Raw genomic sequence first — 17,809 nt, 5'->3', positions numbered from 1 at the left:
ATTCCTTCCAGAGTACAGCCCTGCAGTTACAGTCCTTGTAAGAGAGCAAGCTGAAGGCGCCTTACACTATATTTTCTACAATTCACACACTTAAGTACCTCTATTGTAATTTTCAATGCAGAACCGATGTTTCTTTGGAAAACAAGAGGCTTAATCCGGACTAGACCACCCTGTTTTGGTCACTAAAACCGGATAATACAAAATCTTTCCTTATTGCTATGGGAGTGGCTAGTGATGGGCCTGCTGCAGCTCTTATATTGAGCATGTTTTTAAAAACTGCACTTTCACCAAAACAAATTTGGCAGTCGAATGGTGGACTAATTTGTAGAAAAAGACCGGTTTAGAGGGGTCTATGATATATGGGAGGTGTAGCTTCATTTTGTGTCATCTTTGGAAAAATAGAAATGAAAAGATTTTTCAGAATCGACTGTCTCCTCCTTTGATTATTATTAAGTGTGCTCTAAACTCTTATATTGAGTTTATATCTTGCATCTTGTGATGGTAGTGATAATAACTTATGTAGTTAGGAAATTTGGAAGCCAATTTTTTTTGGAAAAGTCCAAGAGAAGAGACTATTAAAATAAATTTTGACGCGTCTGAAAATGACCTTGGTGAATGCTCGATTGCTTATATTGCCAGGAATCACCTAGGTAAAGTTCTTGATGCAAAAGCCTATGGTATTGGTGTGATCATTATAAATGTTGTAGAAGCATGGGTGGTGTGGGAAGTAGGGGTGAGCATTATTCGGTTAAAATCAAAAAACTGAACTAAAAATTTCTGTTTCGGTTTTCAGGTCTAAAAATTCAGTAAACCAAAAAAACCGAATTAGCCAAAACTTTATTATCTATTATATATATATATAAATATAAATATATATATATATATATATTAACATATAATACATATATAATATATATAAAATATATTATATTATGTATTAAAATATATAATTTATTATATACATTGTATAATATATAATACATATTAAAATATACATTATAATATATATATATATATTATTGAAATTTGGTTTTAACTGAAATAACCAAAAACCAAATTGACAATTTCGGTTTCGGTTTCAGTTTTTCATTTAAAATTTTGATTTATTCGATTCAATTTTTAACCAAATAAACCGTTTGCTCACCCCCTAGTGGGAAGCTCTCAATGTTGCCCTTAACTTTAGGAGCCACCCTATCATCATCGAAAGGGACTCCCATGTGGTGATCATGTCCCTTAAGAAGCAGGTCGACATCCCTTGGAGATTGAGGACCATCATCAAAGAGTGCAAGAAGCTGGTTGATTAATTGAGTGTGGTGTATCTTTCTCCGATTTTTTCAGAGAAGCAAACCAAACAGCAGATTAGATGACACATTAGGCTCTCTTCTTTTGAATTCCTCTCCTGTGTATCTCATATATTCCCTCTGAGCTAGTTTCCGTTTGTAAGAGTGACTTCTGGGGTCAAGCTACCCCCATCTTATGTAAAATCTGATTACGAAACAATGCAAGCTCTAGCATCTAGATGATCAGATGGAATGTCGAATGGGATATCAGATTTTTGGAGTTTGGTGATGGATTTTTCTATTACCCACCTCAATGCAGACGTGACTAGGGCTCAGGATTTTGCAATTATAAATTATTACAAATTTATAATTGCAAAATGGCTCTTGTCATTCATGAGAAGACGTTGGCAATACATGACACTGATGACAGTGGTGCATTATATCTATTAGCTAGAGATGTGGGAACAGTTTGTGGTAACAGATCTGGAGGGACATGATTATGGCCTAAAAATTAGTTATTGCAGGGCTGCTGATTGAATTAGTTTTGAAAAATACAAACTTAAGAAAAATGGGTGTGAGAAGGGGGATCAAATTTGTACCTTTTATTTTAAGAAGAATCTATGATGCAAAAAATACATGATACCGGAAACGCCTTAACTAATCAAAACCTATTGTAAAATTGGTGAAAATCTACCTGATTGGTTGCTACTGTTATGATAGCAGTTAGACCTGTTCATGGGCTGGGTAGCCTGATGGCCCGGCCTGGCCCACGGGCCTGACCTCGGGCCTAACACAGTAAGTTCGACTGTGTTTTGGGCCGGGTTCAGGATTTGTCAAAAAAGCTCAGCCTGACTCAGCATTATATATTTTACAAAATATATAATATGTATTTTATATATTATATAAAATATGCAAATAATAAAATATATATTTATAATTTAATATATACATTTTTTTATTCTTTTCTTTATAATTTCTCTCTCTCTCTCTATTCAGCCGCTTCAGCAGTAGTAATAGTATGGGCTAAATTTCAGGCTCGGGCTCGAGCCTTAGAAAAATCTGTTAATATAGAGTGAAAGCCCGGCCCGAGCCCAGCCCATGAACAGGTCTAATACTAGTTAATTGGTTATAAATTTTTTCGATATAACGTCTTTCCCACATCATATTTGAAACCTTTATTTTATTTTATTTATTTTTATGATTTATATATATTTTATGTTTATGTGTAAGAAAATTGGATTTTGTCCAGACAAAAGCAAGATTTTTAAAACCGAATCGAACAATGAACCGGTCAGGGGTCTGATTCATGGGTTGAACGGTCAAATCGTTTAAACTAAACGAATGACCCATTCTAACAAAAAAATTAAAAAATTAAAAAATAACCAAAACTTTGAACGGATTGAACAGTTTGACCGCCAGCAATATAATGACCAAATCAACGGTTTTTTGGCGAAATAAGGTTCTGGATAAAACGGAACCTATCATCTAACTGATTCCCGGTTTTCCAATCCGGTCCGATTTTAAAAACCATGCACAAAAGTCGTCCTACCGTCCTCACAACATTTCAGCCATATCCATCGGAAAATCCTCCCATGAATGAAAATATGCAAATAGGGAGATGTTTCCAATGGATGGTTGCAAATGGTGTGGGGAGTGAAGAAGACGTTTAAGTTACTTTTTGAGAGAGGCGTGAGAAACCCGGTTTCATGTTCTACCCGTCGATGAATTAGTGGATGCCCAGAATCAATGTGAAGAGACGTACAGCCGCCGAAAATGACGAGACTTCACATTTTTCTTCGAATCGGTAGCCTAAGCTTGCATGGAATCAATCATCAAGAGTCAGTCGACACTCGACAGTGGGTATAGAAAAAAGTAGGGGTAAAGCAATCCGAGGTTGGCTGATTGCCTGTGATTGTTGTAGGACCCGAATCCGCACCACAAAAATCCCACCAGATTTCCTCTTTCTGCTTCTCTGCAATTAGCTCCCGTCAGGACTCGGGAAGATCATCCTTTACTCTGGTTCTTGGGCATGTCCGAGGGAGAAGATTTCGAAACCTGACGAGACATGGCAAGTTCATCCATGATTTGGGTTATTGGATTCAGTCTCTTGTTATTGTCAGCGTTCAGATTCGGAGCCGCTCAGCCTAGTGCCGCCACCCTCGTGTCTGATGAAGGTAAGATCACACTTCTTCTACTCACTGTTTGATTATATTCAGAGAGGGAGAGATGTTCTTAATTAGTTTCTTGGAGCTTTTGTTCTGATTTTGGGTTTTGAATAATCTTCGAAGGCTCGAAGCTATCTCTCTGTGTTTGTTTAAATGTATGACAGTGGTGGCTCTGAGGGAAATAGCGAAGAGGTTGGGGAAGAGGGAGTGGGATTTCAGCGTGGATCCATGTAGCGGCCAATCGGGATGGACGACGCCTGGGGCGCCGTATACACAGCAGAACACCGTCGCCTGCGATTGTTCCTTCGCCAACAAGTACAACACTACCAGCTGCCATGTCACTAGAATGTATGTCTTTCCATCTTTTTATCTTATCTTGGAGTTCAAATATGAACTAATATTCAAATTCAGATTTCAACTAATCAGTTAAAAGCTCACTTGTACATTTAGGGTCTGTTTGGTTCGAGGGAATAGGACCCTGGAGTCAGAATCGGAATGGGTCATTACGTTTTTGGATGTTTGGTTGATCGGAATGGGAATGAGTAGGTGGAATGCCATTCCTCCTCCGGAATGCGAAGAATCCCTTTAACCTCCATACTATTCTTTGTCGTTGCCGCCTCCTCCTCCTCTTCCTCCTCCTCCTCCTCCTCTTCCTCCAAATCAACTACCACTCTTCTTGTTGTCTGTGTTTTTTGCTCGAGCTTTTGCTTCTACTTCTATTCTGCTCCATTTGCAACTGCAACTCATATGTTCGAGTTTTTCTTGCTGTCTGCATCGTCTACTCGAGCTTTTGCTTCTGCTCCCTCTACAACTGCAACTCATCTATTCGAGCTTTTCTTGCTGTTTGTGTCGTCTCCCTTCCCGTTCCAAACAGATGCAATGCAGCACAGGTATTAGAAGAAACATATACTAGAGAGAGAGAGAAGTTGTGTATGACGAGTGTGCTTTATGTGTCAATGTGTGTACGAAGAAAAGCTCACTCTTCTAAGAAGGCTACTCTATGCTCTTCTAAGAAGGCTACTCTATTCTTCTGGGTAGGGCTGTTCATAAGAAGACCCAACCCGACCAAATCGACCAACTCGAGTCGGCTGGATTTTCTTCAGTACCGGTCGGTTTCGAGTTATAAAATATCATAAACCGACCCGAACCGAACCGGCTTAGTAGTTAGTTCCTATTTAGTAGTTACAACCTACTTAATTCCTACTTAACTAAGTTGTCTATATCCTAGTTACAACCTAACTTAATTTCTAGCCTTCTAGTTAGGAATCACATTAATGGTAAGTATTGTAAGACAACTAGACAAGGAATTTTTTTGGAAAAGTTTAAAGAAAAGAATCAAAGAATCCTAGTTTCTATGGTCTTTTACAACAGATAGGCAATCAATTACAATTAGAATTAGGTGTCCTTTTTTACTTAGATTATAAGGTTTCTTGAAATATACAAATTTCAGTCTTCTTTCTCTAATACAGTTTGACTTTCTATTTTCTTGATAACTTCTATTCTAACTTGGTCCGCCTCCCTTCTTCTGGGTTTTTTTGTTCGTACGTGATAGCGTCTCTTCATTATTTCAGTATCCACCTGCCCTTTCTTCTTTTTTAGTGAGATTGCCCCACTCAAATCCCTATGTCTGATCTTATACATGCATCATGAGCTTCCCCACAAAGTGGGCCTCTGTTCTACTCATTTCACCCACTTTTAAAAGATTAGAAAATACAAAGACAATAATAAAGTGAGCCTCTGTTCTGCTCGTTTCACCCACTTTTAAAAGATTAGAAAAACAAAGATAATAGAAATTATTGTAATTTGTGCATTTTTTTATACAAAAATTTTACTTTTTTTGTAATTTCTACAAAATTTGAGTATTTTCATGCATTTTTTTGAATTTTTTATAAAATTATTATAATTTCTGTATTTTTCCTACAAAATTTCTGCATTTTTTGGTATTTTCATGCATTTTCTGAATTTTTTTATTTTTATTAGAGGCAAAATTGGAAATCATGGTTGATTCCGATTCCAGCCTCTTCATGAACCAAGCAGCATCAATCGGAATCTGATCCTGATTCCTGACTGAACCAAACAGGTAGTGGGAATAGACCATTCCGATTCTGATTCCAAGAGATTCTGATTTCAGTTCTGACCACGAACCAAACAGACCCTTAATAAGAATGGTGTCTTCCCAACATGGGCAGTACTAATTAAATTTACAAGCATTCCCTATTTAACAACTCAAACATCGTGGGGTCTCACTTTTATGGTGAATCTAGTCTCATCATGGTGAAATATGCGGTATAGTCAACCCAGGTAGGGTGTTGGAATGATTTCAAAACACATGAAGTTCAAAATATTGATACATCTGATACATAGGTAGGGGCGTATTGGGCCATATCAGTATTTTGTTTTATATATTTTTTTATTTTTTTGAAAACCAGTTAAGGGGGTCAATTTAAAGTTTTTCCACCCTCTGAACCGGTCAGAACCCTAATACACCCCCTATAGGGGAGTATTGGGAAATTCCCGAAATGATACATATTGGTCGATACATGTCGATACCTTGAATCCTTGGATCAGACATCAAGTGCATATAAATTGAGATTTGGTCCACACAAAGTGTTCCTTACAACAGGCTCCTGAAACATCCCACAAAGTGTTCCTTAGCAGCGGCAATGATAGGGGAGGAAAAACAGGGAAGGTGAGGTTGAAGGAGAGAGAGAGAACTCCAACCAAATGCATCGACATCATTGAACTGTTGAACTCGTTGTTGATTGATCGAATATAAAATCAGGCTCTATGTGAATATAAATAGAGAAATTTCTCTCTCGTTCTCGCTGATTGCCCGCCTCCACCGCTGCCCGTTTCTTCCACTATCAATCATCTGTGCTACCAACCAAGGAGCACAAATGCACAATAAAAGTAGAGACCTCTGCTGGAAGACCTGAGGAAGAAGAAAAAATAATGGGTTAAAGATGCTTCTGCAACTTGAACAAAAATGCTTTGATTTCTACGGGAGAAAGGCAAATAAAGCTAGCAATCGTTCTTTTGTTGTGATCAATATTGTAGTAAATAGAACTAGCGGAGGAACCCTGCTTCACAGGGGCTGGAATGGAACGTCGATTCGGTCTTTGGCAAAAAAATGTTGAATCGGTCAATGATTCATTGATTCGAGTAGTCGAATCGTTGACCCGTTGACCCGTTGACCTGTTCAATGGTTTTTGGCCATTTTTTTTTATTTTTTTCATTGGGAACATCCAAGCAACCGGTTCCATTTTATCCTAATCTCGGTCCCTAGCCAAAAATCATTAAATCGGTCAACAACCCATTGACCTAGGCGGTTGAACCGTTGACTTGTTCAATGATTTTTGGTTTTTTCTTTTTTTAATTTTTGTTGTCAGAATAGGCCATCCGTTTGAACCGAACAATCGAACCGTTGACCTAAAAATCGGTAGCTAGAACGGTTCCGCCTTCAGGTCATATGAGTCACACGCTCAAATGACATAACACGTATGGTATTGCTTAATGGACCTCAGATACTCAATTTTTTGCCTGTAATTTTTTTTTGTTAGAACAGGTTGTTCGTTTTTTTTTTTTTTTTTAATTGGGTATATCCAGGCAGCCAGTTCTGTTTTACCCCAATCCCAGTCCCTAGCCAAAAACTATTGAATCAATCAACGACCCATTGACCTGAGTGGTCGAAACATTAACCCATTGACCCATTCAATGGTTTTTTGGCCATTTTTTTAATTTTTGTTGTTACAATTGGCCATCTGTTCAAACCGGATGGTCGAACCATCAACCCAAAAACCGATGGCCAGAACGATTCCATTTTCGGGTCGTATGAGTCACACGCTCGAATGACATAACACGTATGGTACTGCTTAATGGACCTCACACACACAATTTTTTGCTTGTAATTTTTGTTGTTAGAATGGGTCGTTCGTTCGAATTGGACGATTGAACCGTCGACCCGAAATCGGTGGCCAGAATGGTTCCATAATTTTTTGCGTATAATTTTTTGTTGTTAGAATGGGCTGTCCGTTCGAATCAAACAGTCGAACCGTCGACCCAAAAACTAGTGGCCATAACGGTTCTGTTTTCGGATTGTATGAGTTACACACTCAAATGACATAACACGTATGATACTATTTAATGGACCTCACAAACTCAATTTTTTGCCTATAATTTTTGTTGTCAGAACGGACCGTCCGTTCGAATCGGATGATCGAATCGTCAACTTGAAAACCGGTGGCTAGAATGGTTCCTTAATTTTTTGCTTATAATTTTTGTTGTCAAAACAGGCCATTCGTTCGAACAGGACGATGGAACCGTCGGTTGTCAGAATGTTATTAACAACATTTATCAATAATAGTAAGTAATTATACTATTTAATTAAATAATCATTAGTGATAGTTTTAATAATATTATTTAGTTATTTTTAATATAAAAGTAAATATTAAATTTATTAAATTAATAATTACCAAAATTAAATTAAATTAACAGTATTTATCAATAGTAGTAATTATAATATTTTATTAAATAATCAATAACAATACTTTTAATTATTTTTAATATAACAATAATTAATAAATGTATTAATAGTATTTATTAATAAAAATATTTATAATTTTAATTTAAAGTAAAATTAAAGTAAATATCTATTTATTAACAATGTTTATAATAACAGTAATTATTAATTATAATCACATTATATATTTATTAAATTACTGTAATAATCAGTAATTTATAACAGTATTTATAATTTTAAAGTAAATACTAGTTATTAACAATATTTATAATAACAGTAATTATTAATTATAATCACTAATTATATCTTTATTAAATTACTGTAGTAATCAGTAATTTATAACAGTATTTATAATTTTAAAGTAAATATCTATTAATTAACATTATTTATAATAATATTAATTATTAATTATAATCACTAATTATATATTTATTAAATTACTGTAATAATCAGTAACAGTAATTACTGTTATTTATAATAGTAATTAATAACTGTTATAATAATAATAATAATTTAAATAACAGTAATTTATAACAGTAATTACTGTTATTGTAATTAATAAGATAGGGGTGCTCTCACGTGGTAATCTACTCGCACGAGTAGATTCCATTTGCTGCATGGAGAGAGCATTCCATTTCCTTCAATTCCAGAGACGAGGTAGCTCTCTCTCTCACTTCCCCTTCGTCTATTACAGCAACCACGGTAGCTGCCGCCACCGCCATAACCACCACCACCATGGGCTGGGTATCGCAGGAGGGAGGGCGGAACCACCCTTAAACAGTCAGTTTCTTTCCCATCTATCTTGATCATGTAGAGGGGGGAGGCTCTTGCGGAAGCTCTGCTCGCCTGTTACAGTATTTCACCACCGTCACAGCAACCACTGTAGTTGCCGCCACCGCCACAACCACCACCACCATGGACTGGGAATCTCAGGAGGGAGGGCGGCACCACCGCCATAACCACCACCACCGACCCAGACTGATTCACCACAAACCTCGTTATAGCTGATTTGTCATTGTTCTCGAACGCATAATACACTTTCTCCGCATCAAAGATGAAGATGGGATTGAAAACTGAGTTTTTCCTCATAAAGCCACCACCAAATCCCACCCCATCCCATGGCCCACTTCGATATTGAACATCTCCTGACTCTCCACCCTTGCGTAGGAGCAGCTGAGGAAGACCACGAATATCTAGTTTGTAAGTGAAATCTCCCGTGGAAGGGTCCTCTACAGTCTTCCAGGATGTTAAGTACCAGCTATCGCCAGTTTTAAAGTTCAATCCTAACTTCATTCCTGGCATCAATGTATCGGACGGATAATCAAAGCTCTGCCATAAATAGCTTTCTGAATCATCACCACTCTCATCTCTTAGAACAAGATTTTCAGAGTCTAAGAGATGTGCAATTGGGATCTTGGCTGCTCTGGACGAAATCGAGGACCATACAATGCTCCCTGTCTTGTTGAGGAGTACAAGATTTCCATCATCTCCGATCTTTAGAACTCCGAAGGAATCTGTAAGTGGCGGGTTGTCTCTGTTTGCAACCCAAACTATTGTAGGAAGAGGGATGTTCTTGTACCATATCCCCAAGTAACGGTTCCTGGAATTGCCAGGACTGAAGAATCCAAGTTCAAAGGTTTGGCCTGCGGAAACAAGGGTTTGATCACCTGTAATAGTTTGGTTTAGAGCTATGGTGTCGACTGCTATCGAGATGTTTGACAGGAAACAAAGAACACTGTAGCAAAATATTAACAAGGGAAGGCCCTTCAACTCCATTGATGCTCGTTCTCAAGCAGCGAACAAGTTTGTATGGCTGAATCTTGTTTATAGCCAGCAACATCCCAGTAGCTGCCGTATATAATAGAGTAGATGGGAGCTTTAGTGCGGCAAGTGGCGCTTCAATCGTTAAATCCGCACGGTGAAGAGGCGTACCTTCCCACGGTCACACACTTCAATCGTCCCCTCCTAGAGCGTCATCAAAAGTCACGCTTTCAAGCTTCACCTCAGACCTCCCCCTCTGCTTCTGTCTCTCTCACCCAACCTCCGCTCTCCGGTCTCTCTCAACCTCCGTTCTCAGACCTCCCTCTCCGCTTTCCGGTCTTTCAGTAAATTATTCAGTTTTGATTGGACTCCATGGAAACACAGTATAGGATTCCTTTTTCATGTTTAAGTTGTTTTATTTTGAAAATTTAAAGAAGCATAAAGAGTAAAATAGTTTTGTGTTTCTGTTAACGGGTTCTTTAAGGAAAGTATTAGTCAATTGTTAAAAAAAATAAGGGTAGCCTTACTCAATTTTTAAACAGTAAGATACACTTAGACACTAAATCACAAGGGTAATTTTAAAAATTTACCCTTTGATTTATTGGTTTTTTTATTTTTTATATTTATAATATATATTATAAATAAATATACAAAATAAATACTATATATATATATATATTGGTCGTTTCGATTAATCATTAATTTTTCATATTGATTAACCGAAATCAAACGGGTACCTTTAAATCAAAATCAAACCAACCAATTTGGTTAATCAGTATTTTACGGCACTGAGGTTCGATCATAAGAATAAGGAGAATGGGTGGTAGAAGATTCCAATCTAACGTGGAAAGTAGCTCCGTCATCTTAATAGGGACAAGGGTAAGAGGTGACAACATTCCATAAGGGCATTCTGGTAAATTAACGTAACGACCTGATTCACCAAGAAAAGCTTGTGAATAGACTAAAATTCGTGTTGGTATAAGCAAAGCATTAAAAAACTAAACTCTGAAAGCCTATACGCAATTTAATTCATCCATGTATTGCTGGGCTCCAATTTGTAGCCTCAGTGGATAACACTCTCTCATTAAACACTGCAATTAGCATGATCAAACATTCAATGGCTTCACTTCAAGTCCAGCAACAAAATATTCACCTCAGTAGAGCCCTGTTACGCCATTGATGCAATTCCTTGTTCATTGCCATCTTAAACTCTTAGAAATAGATGCCAAAGGAAATGGGAACCCTTAATTTTAAACAGCGGACAACTGTATAGATTGGCTTTGATGTTGATTTCCTTGTTCTTCAGATTTTTTTTTTTTTTTTTTTTTTGAGTTTATGGGCAGTTTCTCATGTCTAAACCTCCTTTGATTCGGATTGCAGACTCCTCAAGTCTCAGGGTCTACAAGGAGTGCTCCCGCCAGAGTTGGTTAAGCTCCCATACCTGCAAGAAATGTAAGAGCTTCCCATATCCCCCACTCTTCATTGAAGCCTTTTCTCCACCTGAAATCCCTTAGTTGCCAATTTCAGTATTAGCTAGCTTAACTGCAAACTCATTTCTGTCTCTCTTTTGCAGTGATCTCACCTTCAATTACCTTAGTGGTACCATTCCTCCAGGATGGGGTTCTATGCGGTTAGAGATCATGTAAGCCTTCCATTCGCTTCTTATCACATTGATGGTGTACTTCAGCAACTACCTTTCTTTCTTGTCTAAATTTAATCAAATGGTGTTACTGCAGCTCGATTTTTGGGAACCGTGTGTCGGGATCAATCCCGAAAGAACTAGGGAGTATGACAACTCTTAGAGAACTGTAAGTTTTGTTTTCTCCTTCCGTGCTTCAATCTGTTTAATTATTCAACTTTATTTATACAATGTAGTTCGAATTTTCAGGATCCTGGAGGCTAATCGCATGTCTGGAGTTCTTCCACCAGAGCTTGGGAATCTAATCAACTTAGAGAGACTGTATGGCCTTTCCGTCATTATGCATTCTTTATGGAATCTTAGAATTAATAGGGTTTTCTAAAATTTCCATATTAAAAGGTTTGATCATGTCTCTTTGTATCCTTCAAGTGTAATTTCCTCGAACAATTTCACGGGGCAGTTTCCAGAAAGACTCTCTGCACTGACCAATTTGAAGGACTTGTAGGTTTCTATAAAATTTTGACAACTTTCATTTTCATGTCTTGAGCTTTTATTTTTCCTCTTTTTCCTTCTCAAAAACTCTTTTTTGTTTTACCATTCTTATTTTACTTTGATACACTGCAGTCGGATAAATGATAACAAATTCAGTGGAAAGATTCTGGGCATTATAGGGAACTGGACAAAACTTATGAGATTGTAAGAGTTTCTGCATTTAAAGTCTGATTACCATTTAAAAATTTGGAATTCAAGGAAGGTTCTTCCATTCTCATTTACGTAACTGATATTTGCTTAACAACAGAGAAATGCAAGCAAGTGGTTTTGAAGGACCCATCCCTTCAGAGATTTCTCTTTTAGCGAACTTGACTAATCTGTGAGTTGAAAGCTGCCTTGCATCACATTCTTTTAGACAGTTCGTAGTAAATTGCACTTTCTCATTTAATCTTTAGCTGACCAATTTATGGTAGTTATTCTGAGTGAAATTTTCATAACCAGGAGGATCAGTGATATAAATGGACCAGAAGCATCATTTCCGCCATTAAATGAGATGAAAAGCCTGAAGACATTGTGAGTTGAGATATTTAACAGCTCTCAGAATCTATGGAAGTAAGACTATCTGTAACATTTGGTTGTTTTAACTGGTACTTGTTTGATTTCTTACTATAGGATATTAAGGAGTTGCAACCTTGCTGGAGAATTACCTCCATATATTGGGGGAATGACAAACCTATTTACATTGTATGTTCTCTCTCTCTCTCTATATATCTATCTATCTATCTATCTATCTATCTATCTATCTATCTAACCAGTGGAAACCTTGTACCATTCATGGGAAGAAAGTGTGAAGTTTTTAAGATAAATGGTCAATAGGGTTATTACCCAATGCTTGTCCACTTGTCCCAGCTACAATTAATATGAAAAAGAAAATCGATACTACAATATAAATAGACAATTTATTTGCACTACCAATGTCCCCTCCTCTTGCAAAAAGTCAGGAAGACCAAATAAAGAAACAACAAGATAAAAATGAAGATCCACATAAACATATAAGCAAACTTAAGCAAGATATAGCGTAAAACATGGAAGCTGTGGCTTGAAAATAATGAAAAGGATAGGTCCTCTTCATACTAAATAGCAAATTCTCCTTTTTTTTCCTTTTTTTTTTTGAAATTTGTATTATAAAAGGTAAAGATTCCTTTTAGACAACAAACTTTATAAAAGCAGGGATAAGCTTCTAACCTTCAAGTTATTGTATAAGATTTTATATACATAAGTTGCCCTTTAAAAAGCAAACTCATTGCCCCCTATAATCTGCTGTCAGTGATTACAGAAATTATGGCATTGGAAGCCTGCTAACCCTTATAGGAATTTGTCCAACAAATAAGCAGCCTCTCCATCGTTCCAATAACTGCTTCTTTCAAATATTTGCTCCCTTTAAAGTGTGTTTGCTTTCAAGCTGTTCTTCTTGTGAACAGTATTGCTCATACCAGACTGATCAACATACAACCAATGGAACAATCTTTTACAAGATGTTGCCCCTTTTTCTGAATCCTATTGACATCCAGGAAGAATTAAGAGTGTTTAGGTCCCTTGGAATCACCCATAGTTTTCCAATTAATTTTAAGAAGTGTATCCAGCTTCTCTGATTGAAATTGCATTGAACCAATTCCTCCTCTTCACCACAAAGACAGCAAAGGTTTTCCAACATCATTCCTTCGGAATATAGGTGATTAATAGTGAGAATCCTATCCAGAAGTGCAATCCAAAGTAAAAAAGGGATCTTTGAACTTTGAAGGCATCTTGAATTTCCAGATCCATTTTCATGCCACTTTAGCACCTCTTTTTTTTTAATGGCATTTAGCACCTCTTGACTCTACCAGTTTGTTAAAAAAAAGAACTCAGAGAAACAGTCCAAATTTCTGCATTTTATCTCATCTATTAACTTCTTCAAGAAGTGATAACAGCTCCTGGAACTCATAGTCATGCAGTTTTTCTATTTTAACTTCTAAGAAGAATCTTTGAGATTATAATTTATCCTCTCGTTGTGTTATATTATTCTCAAATCAACTCAATTCAATCGTTAATCCTAACAATTAGGGGTTGGCTACATAAATCCTTTCTTGCCATTCATGTCTATCAAGAGCCATGTTTCCTGGTAAATTATAATTCCTTAAATCATTTTTTACTAATTTGGTCCATGTTTACTTCCACCAGTTCATAACTTCAAAATTTTTTGTTCTTTCTTTTTTCCACATACAAAAGTTTGTCTTTACTCTTTAGCACTTCTGTTTCTTTTACAAGCATTTGACTCATACCAAAAGGATGGAATAATAGTTAATGATAAATATGCTGGTTCTTTTTTTTTTTCAAATTTTCAGCAAATGGTAAACATTGATGAAAATCAAGTGGTTAGAAAAGTTTGTTGCACCAAACCTGTTTCTTATTCTAGTTTCCCTGTTTTTCTACAGAGATCTCAGTTTTAACAAGCTAACGGGGCAAATTAATAGCAGCTTTAACAGACTCTCGGAAGTAGATTATGTGTATGTTATCTAATATTATAGCTATAGTTTGTTTTATAAGAAATTCATAGAGGGACTTTTAATTGGTTAGTGCTCAGTTACACATCATTGATATGGATTTTGGTCAGGATTCTAACTGCAAACTTACTGGATGGTCCTGTTCCTAAGCAGATGCTAGATAATGGAAGATACATGTAAATTCATCTTTTCAAGAATTTGATTATTTTACCAAATAATTTTGTTCATCATCATTTGTTATTGTTGCTATTAATTTATTATTTCTATTTTTATTACTGCTATCAATTTTGTGTGATAGTTGCTCTAATTTCTTTTCTATGCAGTGATCTCTCCTACAACAAGAACTTTACAATAGACAGCTCAATCATACCAGATTGTCAAGAAAGGGGCATGTAAGAAAACTTTGTAATGCTAGGTTATTTATAGTTCTAAATATTGTGATGAAATATTTCCATAACTAAGAGACAAGTCTCTATTTTTCTCATTAATGGAAAGAGATTCATTAACAGAAAAAGGGGTGTTTACAAAACAGGTAAAGACATTTCAGTAAAGAAAGATAGAACAAAAACCAAAAAGTACAACATCATCACTGGTTATCATGTATGAGGTTTAAAGTTGACAAAAAACAAATCATCCAGATCTTTGAATTCAAGATGTGTAATCAGTCATTTCATGGTTAATGAATAAATGTTGAAAATACTATTGTTTAGATGTTTTCCTGAAAAAAATCTTTATGTTTCACTCTATATTATGTCCTGCAGAAACTTATTCAGGAGCTCTATTTCTAGAAACAACTCGTAAGTTTCTTCTTTCTTTGGAATTGCATTTTAAGTTTTGATTTTGGTCAGAATGACCAGTGAACAATGTGTTTTCTACTTTGATTTGTTTGTTTGTTACATGGAAAATCATCACCAAGTATGATATTATGAAGCTAACTTGATCTTGACCTGGTCTTGGATCTAGAAATGGAGTGCTTTCATGCTTGCAAAGCTCTCAATGTCCACAAAAAAGTATGTTCTTTTGAAAGTAAAATGTGTGTGTTGTTTTTATGCGGTTTTCTTTTTTTCTTTTTCTTCAGTTATTTGTTCTTGATGTTAATATTCTACATTTTATTTCCAATAAGTTAATATCAAATTTAGCATCATTTGTAGACCCATGCAACTGATATTTAAGAACCAAACCATTTTAAAGATCAATTACCAATTTCAAGCAAAATAACATGAACAATTTCAAGAAAGAAAGCATTAATTATGTCACAACATAGAGATTTCAGCATTAAGGGGAAGGCAAAGAAAAATGGATAAGAAGAAAGCAATTGGTAAAGAAATATACAAGCAGTTGGCCCAACCTTTAATTTTATAAATAAATTTATTCATAATGACAATGTGATAGAACAAGAATTAGAAGAAATTGATATATCTTTCAACTAAGAAAATAGTACATATATATACGGCCTTGTAGATACTAAAAAAGGAAGAAAAACAACTAATACTAAAAAGGAAGAAAATCAACTACCTACTCTAAGAATAATTCCTATAATCAAGCTATTCCTAATTGGGCTAATACTACATATTTACAGCCTATAATTACAACCTATAATCTCGTAACAGACAAAAATGTTTTTGTGACATGTAATTAGGGTTTAAAATTGAAGAAAACTAAAGAGAGGAGAGCTTGAGAGTTCAACAATGAGGGTCTGAGAATGAGAGTTTCGAACATACCCTCTCTCAGCACCCTAACACTATTTTATTAAGATATGTTTGAATAATTACAAGGAGGCTCTTAGTTGGGCAAGTATTTACAAAAAACTTAATATAGACAGGATGGGCCCAAAATAAGGCCCATTACAGAAAAACATAAATAACAAGAAGGAATAAGCAACCTATGGGCCATTCGGCCCATCTTCTCTACACTCCCCCTCAAGCTGAGCATAGATGTCAATCATGCCAAGCTTGCTGGTATCATGCTGAAGTTTTGCATTGGGAATGCCTTTGGTGAGAAAATCTGCCAACTGTCCTTCAGATGTGATGAAAGGAAGACACACTTCACTCGAAGAGACCCTTTCCTTAATGAAGTGTCGATCAACTTCAATATGCTTGGTTCTATCATGTTGCACTGGCTTGTGAGCAATGTTGATGGCAGCCTGATTATCACAGTAAACATCATTGGCTTGTCATATTCAACTCCAAGTTCTTCCATCAATGATTTTAGCCATAATAATTCAGAAACTCCATGTGCCATGGCCCTGTATTCAGCTTTAGTAGAAGACCGAGCAACAACCGATTGTTTCTTGCTTCTCCAAGAAACAACATTACTAGCCACCAAGCTGCAATACCCAGAAGTAGATCTTCTGTCATTAATGTTTCCTACCCAGTCAGCATCGGTGTATGTTTCAAGTTTCATATGGCCATGCTTGGTAAATAGAATACCCTTTCCTGGGGAGCCCTTTAAATAACATAGGATTCTCTCTGCTGCTGCCATATGAGTGTCTCGGGGAGCATGCATGAATTGGCTAATGCAACTGACTGTATATGCAATATCTGGCCAAGTCATGCATAAGTACAAAGGTTTCCCAAGAAGTCTCTGAAAGATTCCTTTGTCTTCTAACAATGTCCCTTCTGAGGCTGAGAGTTTATAACTCATATCAATAGGAGTAGCAGCTAGTCTAGCACCCATCTTTTCAGTCTCAGAGAGCAAGTCAAGAACATATTCTTTGGGAGATAAGAATCCCATCCTTGGATCGAGCCACTTCTATGCCAAGAAAGTATCTCAATTCCCCCAAATCTTTAATCTCAAACTCTGTATGGAGAAAAGATTTTAGGTCATGAATTCCTGAAACATCATAACCAGTCACTACAATATCATCTACATACACAATGAGGTATACTGCCAGAGGTCCACTCTTCTTCACAAAAAGAGTATGATCGGACTGTGTCTGCACATAACCAAAGTTAACAAGTGCTGCACATAACCAAAGTTAAAGGGAGACTTAAACCCCAAAACCTTGGATGGCATACGGTTTATAAGGTAGGTAGTAGTAAGAACAACATCACTCCAAAATCTGGTAGGAACATGTGAGGCAAATAAGATACTTCTTGCAACTCAACAATATTCATATTTTTCCTTTCAGCAACCCCATTCTGTTCTGGGGTCCTAGCACATGAGCTTTGATGAATAACCCCCATGTCAGAGAGATAGCAGGATAAGTTCTTCTCAAAGTATTCTTTTGCATTGTCAGATCTGAAGATTTTAATCCTGGTATCAAATTGGGTTAGAACAAATTCATGGAATTGTCTCACAAGTCTTGGAACTTCATCACGGGATTTCATCAGGAATATCCAAGTGAATCGAGAAAAATCATCAATAAACAGGATAAAATATTTATAGCCACCCATGGAAGGTAAATGGTA

At 36.3% G+C, this 17,809-nt stretch overlaps 1 protein-coding gene across 10 annotated transcripts in view; it reads left to right on the top strand.

Annotated features, from left to right (window-relative positions):
* The first annotated feature begins 2,857 nt into the window (after positions 1–2,857).
* Positions 2,858–17,809, top strand: part of LOC104609016 (putative leucine-rich repeat receptor-like serine/threonine-protein kinase At3g14840) — a 34,826-nt gene continuing 19,874 nt past the window's right edge. For 2 of the 10 annotated variants that reach the window (XM_088901535.1, XM_088901532.1), the window contains exons 1-15: positions 10,715–11,010; positions 11,106–11,177; positions 11,299–11,367; positions 11,462–11,533; positions 11,614–11,685; positions 11,794–11,865; positions 11,989–12,060; positions 12,164–12,235; positions 12,358–12,429; positions 12,529–12,600; positions 14,331–14,402; positions 14,510–14,575; positions 14,723–14,791; positions 15,161–15,196; positions 15,363–15,409. In XM_088901535.1, coding sequence (XP_088757661.1) covers positions 11,351–11,367; positions 11,462–11,533; positions 11,614–11,685; positions 11,794–11,865; positions 11,989–12,060; positions 12,164–12,235; positions 12,358–12,429; positions 12,529–12,600; positions 14,331–14,402; positions 14,510–14,575; positions 14,723–14,791; positions 15,161–15,196; positions 15,363–15,409 — 811 coding nt within the window. In that variant the 5' untranslated portion in view covers positions 10,715–11,010; positions 11,106–11,177; positions 11,299–11,350. Of the gene's footprint in view, positions 3,455–3,568; positions 3,794–10,714; positions 11,011–11,105; positions 11,178–11,298; positions 11,368–11,461; positions 11,534–11,613; positions 11,686–11,793; positions 11,866–11,988; positions 12,061–12,163; positions 12,236–12,357; positions 12,430–12,528; positions 12,601–14,330; positions 14,403–14,509; positions 14,576–14,722; positions 14,792–15,160; positions 15,197–15,362; positions 15,410–17,809 lie in introns of those variants that run through there. The other 8 variants (XR_016084202.1, XM_010275191.3, XM_088901530.1 and 5 more) reach the window with 8 other exon arrangements.

The sequence above is a fragment of the Nelumbo nucifera genome, chromosome 3 (genome assembly GCF_055504915.1).
Source record: "Nelumbo nucifera cultivar China Antique chromosome 3, China Antique-T2T, whole genome shotgun sequence".
NCBI lineage: Eukaryota > Viridiplantae > Streptophyta > Magnoliopsida > Proteales > Nelumbonaceae > Nelumbo > Nelumbo nucifera.
Note: the sequence above shows the minus strand (reverse complement) of the source record. Positions and strands in the feature narration are given on the sequence as shown.